The sequence below is a fragment of the Coturnix japonica genome, chromosome 9 (assembly GCF_001577835.2).
Source record: "Coturnix japonica isolate 7356 chromosome 9, Coturnix japonica 2.1, whole genome shotgun sequence".
Classification (NCBI taxonomy): domain Eukaryota; kingdom Metazoa; phylum Chordata; class Aves; order Galliformes; family Phasianidae; genus Coturnix; species Coturnix japonica.
Genome location: NC_029524.1, coordinates 1,578,015 through 1,585,240, shown reverse-complemented (window position 1 = coordinate 1,585,240; position 7,226 = coordinate 1,578,015). Strand labels below are relative to the sequence as shown.

The window sequence follows — 7,226 nt, the reverse complement described above, 5'->3', positions numbered from 1 at the left end:
AACCTCCAATCTTCCTGCTTTTTGACCAAGAACCTGCATAGCATGATGTGACCCACAAGTGAATCATTAAGAAGGTAAAAAGAACCTGAGCTGCCCAGAGATCAGTTAGTGCAGAATAGAGGAGCAGAAGCCATAGATGTAAAAACAAAAGAGAAAAATCTGCTTACCTTTGGAAGGCCTCAGATAGGCAGAGAACTCCTCAAGATGCCCTCACCTCCACTGCCAGCCCTTAAATGAGGCCTTCTGCTCACTCAGTACATTGCATGCACCTGAGCTCCCCTGGGTTGGTCCTGCCTCCCCACCAGGTGCTCCATCACTGCTTCCAGCTGTGACCAAGCATTTCTGCTACAGTCACCAAACAGAACAGCCACAAACAGAGCAACCAACCCACACACCAAAATAACCCCAAACCTCTTGGTGTTTCCTCCTTAGTAACCAACTTCCACGCTCCCTTTCACCCTGTCTCAGTGCTGTTTTGCCACCTTCCCCTGCTCGCACATTGTGGTGCCCTCCCTTGCTCGGCCTGCTGCCTCTCCTTCCTTCTTGTGCTCCCAGGAGGAAGAGATGCTGTAAAAATGGCACAGAAATACTGTGTGTGAGTGGGAGTGCTCTGCCCTGTGCCAGAGGGATGGGGTGGGCAGTGCTAGAGACGGGATGAGGCTGACGTGCCGCCACCATTTTGTGGCTGAGAGGAAGTATGGTCACACACAGCTGAAGGAGGCCAGCAAGGACAACACGCACACAGAGGCTTGGATTTAGGGTTTATTTCATCTGCTAACATTCATTCTTCATCTAGACAAAAAAAAAAACCAACAAAACCAAACACCAATCAGATGGCTACTTTTTTAGAATCCAATTTTGTGGAAGAAAAGGGAAAACCAAACTTTTAACACCTTTTTTTTTTTTGTTTGTTTGTTTTGTAAGACAGTTTAAATAAATAGATAAAGCTTTAGGTGTGACATGGCTCGAGTTGAACTGCTGCCTTTCACTTTAGTTCTAAGCTCCCGATTGAGGAGAAAAAGATCACAAAGAACAAACACAGAGGCTGAGAGCAATGGGATGGATGGCTGCAGCATGAGCACTGCAGAGCACCCAGATCTGTCTGATGGAGGGAGGTGGGCAGGGGCACTTTGCTCTTCTTGTTTTACCCTCAGTCACACGATTCCCAAAGGATAAAAACTGAGTTCCTTGAGATGTAAAGCACATAACAAAGAGGGGAAGGGGGGAAAGGAAGAGCACCTGTGTTGCCTTTCCCTTCCCTGTGCAGGTCACAAAGCGCAAGGGAAAGAGGAGACGATGCATGGAAAGCCTGTGACAAAACCACAAGTATGAAGAATCAGACAGCAGGAGGGACCCATGGAAAGGCTGGTGGCTGTTGCAGGTTTAACCTGGAAGACTGTGCACAAACACAGAGGGATTCTGAATTGAAAGAACGTGGGGGTTTCTGTCTTTTCCTTAAGAAAAAAAACAAGATGGAAGGGGGCAATAAGTGAACTCATATTTTGGTATGTACAAAACTAATGGTGCTCAGTAAGGAAAATAAGTTAGGAGGAGCTGTGGGGCTTGGAGGGATGAGAGACTCATTTGCAAATCGTGCTTGTTTTCCAGCTTGCATGGCTCAAAACGAGAGAAATCCATCACCTGCAGCTGGGACAACACAGGCCTCATACCCAGGTGCTTATCAGGACTGTGCTAATCACGGTGGATGGACAACACAAGCAGGCAGCTTGGCCCATGCAGACACAAAACCTGCTGCTGTGCCACTCACTGCCTGCTGCTGGGACAGCCTGTGTCCTCACTCTTGTTTGCAGGGCATTGTAAGGCAGCAGAGCTGAGACCCCCCATCTCTGCCTGGTAGCAGGTAACTGTATAAAATGCTCCCTCACACAAATACTGCTGGCTGGATGAGCCAATGGATAATTGTACCACTTCGAACTGTAGTACACAGAAATCCCAAGAGCTACATTCACATTATGTTAAAATAAAGTTCCCCTTAAACCCATGAAAGGAAGAAAACAGGGCCAGGTGCACCCTGCAGCCTATGCTCTGGCACACAGCACTCAAATAAAGCCAAGTGTGGCAGACAGCCTTGAACAGACTGGCATGGCAGCTGGGGCGGGGGATGGCTTTTGGGTCATTCCCTCTATTTCTGATCCTCAGCCTTAACATCTGTTTCACAGTGTGCTATATGTCTGCTACTTTGGGATGCCTCTTTGCAATGGGGAAATGTTCTAATCCCAGTGTATGGGGTGGAGAAGTGGAGGAATGGCCAGGTGAAGGACTGGAACCAGCAAACTCCTGCCTCAGTGCTAAGCTGAGGTCGGCCCTCCTTTTGTGGGTTGAAGTGAAACCGTTAATGAGACTCCGTAGTTTCATTCCTTTTGCTTGTTACTGTAATATACAACAAAGCAAACACTGCAACAAGCTCTACCAACATGCTCCTGGGTCAGAGGCTGCCTCTGATTTACAGAATGCTGCGGATAGAGCCATTAAAATCCAGCTGGTTACTCAGAGCCCATAACACAGGAACAACTCAGGCAAAATGAGCCCAGTTACAGCACTGGTCCCGATCACCTGGAGCCCCACTCACCATCACCTTTTGGCAGACGAGAGCAGAGTTTGGCTATGAGTGCAGAACAACGGGAGCGCTGGCAGCACTGGGGCCGCGTGGCTTTGCTGCAGTACCCGTTTGTGCATGATGGATCCCTGACACAGGGCAGATCATAGTGAAAAGCCTCCTGGCAGAGCTGCAAACCCTGCATATGAAACGGTTGCTTTTTATATCCAGCATATCGGCTTTGTGGGTAAACGGCCTGTAAAATGGCATTTGTAAAATATAAATGTTTTCCTTAGTTACAGCAAAGCATAAAAGTGCTGGGAACTAACAAACACAGCTCCTCCCAGTCTTGGAAGTCAGAGATGAGCAAATGGATTTGTAATACTTTCTGCCTCCAAGCCAACAACGGAACACTGCTTTATTTTGCCTCTCGCATTTCAGCCAGGAGCACGTGCTTATGGCCAGGCATGCACATCTCCAGAAAGTGGCACCATTTTGTGCTAAAACCTTAAATAAAGTGACTCCACCAGCAAGCAGGGTACCAGCCTGTAAGATGAGCGTGTGAGCACTCTGCAGCACCAGGATGCAGACCTGACCAGCATCTATTTGAAATCAATGGGCAATATGTCCTTCGATGTCAGTGGACTTTGGGCCAGGTCTGCAGCAGGGTGTGCTGCTTGTAGGCCCCTTTCTCAACTTGTTAGTCACCTTCCCTCTTCTGGAGAAGAACGTCTCCAGCAGCAAGGTGTACACTTCCTTTGCAAAACTCAGTGTGAACCTGAAATGGCTGGAAACAGTGTGCTTTGTGTGTGGGGCAGAGAGGGAAGCGAAGTATAAAATGACCAGCAGCTGTGTGGATTCGTGTGATGGGGTGGGGTGCAAAAATGACATGCTGAATGTATCAGGTCTCTGCCTCTCCTTCTGCGATTCGAATGCCATAATCGATCTGCAGTTACCATGGCCTTTGAAAATCAAATCCTGTTCCATCTGATTCCTATTTTACCCCAGACAATAGCTGGTTCGGGTCTTACCAGCTGAGTAATAACGGGATGAGGGATGAAGCAGGCAGAAATGGCATCATGGCTCCATGCTTCCAGACAAACAAAGAAGTGCTTACAACAGCAAGAAAATAAGCCATACTTCAGTTTGTTGAGTGGGAAGAGGAATTAGGGAGGTCATTGTTGTTCTGCGACTGAAAAGTCAGTAAGCTGAACCTGGCTGGACTGTCACCACATCAGAGGATTAAACTTACATGAGTCCCTAAAAACCAGCATTAAAAGAAAGAGTTCTGCTTTGAAAGTGGTCTGAGACTAAAAAAACATTATCCATGATTCCCCTTTCCAGCTTTTGGAACACAGCTTGTTCATTTAAAGCGCGGGCTGCAGCGAGGCACGCTGCCAACAGACAGCGTGCACTACCTCATCATCAATGCAGACCCACTGTCAGAAATTGTTACAGCTCTGGAAGTGAGCCCCATCCTGCTCCCACTTAAATCAGCCCTAGTGACTTTGCTGGAAGCAGGATGATGCCCATTATCTCTTGATAAAGGCAAGCAAAAATAACTTTAAAAATAAGATATGGATATGTCGGTATGGCTGTTGCAGTTAAGAACTTTGCACAGCAATGAGCAAAACAAAATCACCCCCCTCATCTTGTTGCCATAACCAGTTACTTGTGGGACCTTCTAGGAACCTGTCCTGCAGATTTATAAGGGAGTATTGCTATTCCACTTGTTCTCCCTGTCTCAGTATGTAGGATGGGTTTTCACGTGCTGTTAGCTCATTATGCAGATGAAGGAATGAGTGGCAGTTGTGTAGGGTGACACCGTGACATGGGGCTGCATCTTTGAGCCTATGCAGAATTTGGCTGGCTTTTAAATTGGTTTGGGACCTGCCTGCAAAACAAATCCGGGAGCTCTGAGCACAAGTTCCCTAACCATTTTGAGGTGAAGTTGCAAAGTATGTGTGATACAAGTGCAGTCTATCAAAACCACTGTGCTACATACATATCTTAGGCCACAGTCAATTTGCTTTCATGTTTCTTATCCTCCGATGCTTTGCTTCTCCCTCCATACTCACGGTGCTCTACTTTCTGGCAGGGGCTGCCAGCTGAAGCCAAGCAACTGCCCTCGTGCTCAGATCACAGCCTGCCAGCACAGCGCATCCTCAGCTCAGTCACCGTTATCAGTTACTCACAAGCAACGCAATTCTCATCCCACCTCTAAAAACATCCTCGAAAGAACAGCTCCGTTTCCTTGTGGTTATTTTAATGAAGTACATTCTGATATTGTTATGCTCAGGGAAAAACAGATTTAAAAAAAAAATCTTGCTTCTGCCATTTGTGTTTGAATTATGAGGATAAGAAACATTCTTTTCCATCTGGCCTTTAGAGGGGACAACTGCATTTGTGCATTTTTTTTCTTACCTCTGCATTACAATGTTGACCCTTTTTTTTTTTATTATTTTTACGTATTTCTTTATTTTTTAAGAATCTCATCGGTCTTGTAAGAAACAGTAAAAAGACCCTACGCTTAAGGAAGCAATCTACCTTCTGTTTTACAGACTTGCTTTTAAATAAAACATTGTTCTGCTGTTTTTTTGTCATTTTACTTCCACGGTCTTTTAAATGGAAACCCTAGAGTATCATTCATTCGTATAAAAGTCTGCCTAGGCTACCACTTCTCTATAATATGGCTCATGTAGTCCTCAGTGGGCAAGCGTCCTTGCTCTTCGGTCTCTTCCTTGGGAAGCGCTTCATTGGACCGGTGAAGAAGCCTCTCTTCCCGATTCTTTATCCTCTGCTCCATCCTCTCTAGCTGCCGTTTGTACTGGTAACGCTGCTGGAAGAGGTCCTTTGCATAGTCGTAGAGCTGCATGTCCAGGTCATTGAGCTCCTCGATCCTACGGATGGTGTCATTGTCCACCTCCACCCCTCCTGCCCTTGTGCTGTTGTACTGCATAAAGGGCCGGATGAATTTCAGGTTAAAAGTTCTCTCAAACAGGTACTGAGTCTTCCTCTGGAACTCTGTCAGGCCGAAGAAGGCCATGTCTTTGAGATTCTTTTTTGCGCTCTCCAGCAGGATCTGTGCTCGCTTGTTCTCTGGGATGAACGACATGTTGTAGCAGCCCACCAGGCTCAGGTCGGCCAGCATGCGCACCTGGCGGTTGTTGGCGAAGTTGTAGGGGCAATCCATGAACTCCTGCAGCGTGCAGCCTGACCAGTCCGTGCCCTCATAGCATGATGGCAGCTCTTCAGGAGTCGGCGTCCTGCCATCACACATGTGCAAGGATGTCTTCCAGGTGGCTCCTCGCTGGACGTGCCGCCACTCGCTGAGGTAACGAGATACGGGGTCTCTCAGCAGTGTGATGTAGTAAAATTTTCTACAAGAAGAAGAGAAAATAAAATAAATTCTCCGCTACTAACAGGAAAAGTGCTTGGAAACAGGAGATCTAGAGCAGACATCAAAAAGGAAAGAGTACATCAACATCACGGCACCCATTCAGTCTACCCTTGGACTATTCTTGCAGTCTCCCACACTATGTATGCCATGCAACGTCAGACCCACATTGCCCACCATTTTAGTCTTTCACCAGTGCAACCCTTTCTAGAAACAGACCACAATGTCAAACAACCCATCGGGATTCACCAAACTCATACGCCAACCTCACAGAGCAGCTCTAACTTCAGAGGCCGCCTGGCCTTTCCCACTAGCATGAAGGCTCTGAAGGAGCCAAGGCCTGCTCTGCAGGATGTGCCCAGGAGCTGCTCTATTTAAAAGCTGGGATATCACTTTCTCCTCATGCAGCTGCTGACTTTGCTGCCGAGCTGAAAGCCGTGAGTCTGCACTGCATAGCAGGATAACGCCACGGGAACGTAAGTGAAAACTAAAGGGGAAATAGGAATGTGACACACTGTGCAGAAAAAGAAGGCACGAGTTGACAGCCAGCGACAGTAGAAATAGTCTGTTCTCATTTCTGCTAAGCTGTTACCAATTCAAACTTAAGACAAACTCGGACACGTGAGACTATGAAGGGTGTAAAGGGAGGACTGCTAGGTGGAAACTCCTGCAGCTCCGTGTGTAATGAAGCCAGCCCCTAGAGCTGAAAGCATGACAGCTGCTGCCTGCACAGAGAGTCCCTGGGTCTGGCTCACGTCAAGCCTGGATAAAGTTATGGGGCTGCTAATGATGGCAGTTTGCAATGGCCCCATCCAGACAGAGGAAAATGGGTTGGCTTTTTTTTTCATTAAATGGCTTGGGACCACGGTGTCCCAGAGTGTTTCTAGAACAAGGAAATTCCTTCTCTAGTTGCTGAAGTTGGCAGAGAATTAAATCCACATGTGCTCCTGGTGTGTGGGGCTGTGTGACACACATGGGACCAGCTGGCTTTGGCAGGGTAACGCACACCTATGGGCTACTGGAAACGCTTTGCATTGGGGGTGGCAGCGGAGTCACTTCCCCATCAGGAATGCATCTTAGTCAAGGTGCTATGTCTCCCTGCTCTGCCAGGAAGGCTCGAGGGAGCTGAATGTGGTGGCTGCTATGAGGGCACTGCACAGTTGGTTGAGAAAATCAAGCATTTTTAATTTTTTTTTTTAAATAGACTTTGGCTAATATTAGCACGCCCATATTTTCCCAACACCTTCAATATTATTCTTCCTAGAAGTAACC

General features: G+C 47.2%; 1 protein-coding gene across 1 annotated transcript in view; it reads right to left on the bottom strand.

Moving 5' to 3' along the window:
* Positions 1-749: 749 nt before the first annotated feature.
* HS6ST1 (heparan sulfate 6-O-sulfotransferase 1) overlaps positions 750-7,226 on the bottom strand; it is a 142,513-nt gene continuing 136,036 nt past the window's right edge. Inside the window, exon 2 of the mRNA XM_015871133.2 lies at positions 750-5,937. Within this exon, the coding sequence (XP_015726619.1) occupies positions 5,229-5,937 (709 nt within the window). The 3' untranslated portion in view covers positions 750-5,228. The remainder of the gene's footprint in view (positions 5,938-7,226) is intronic.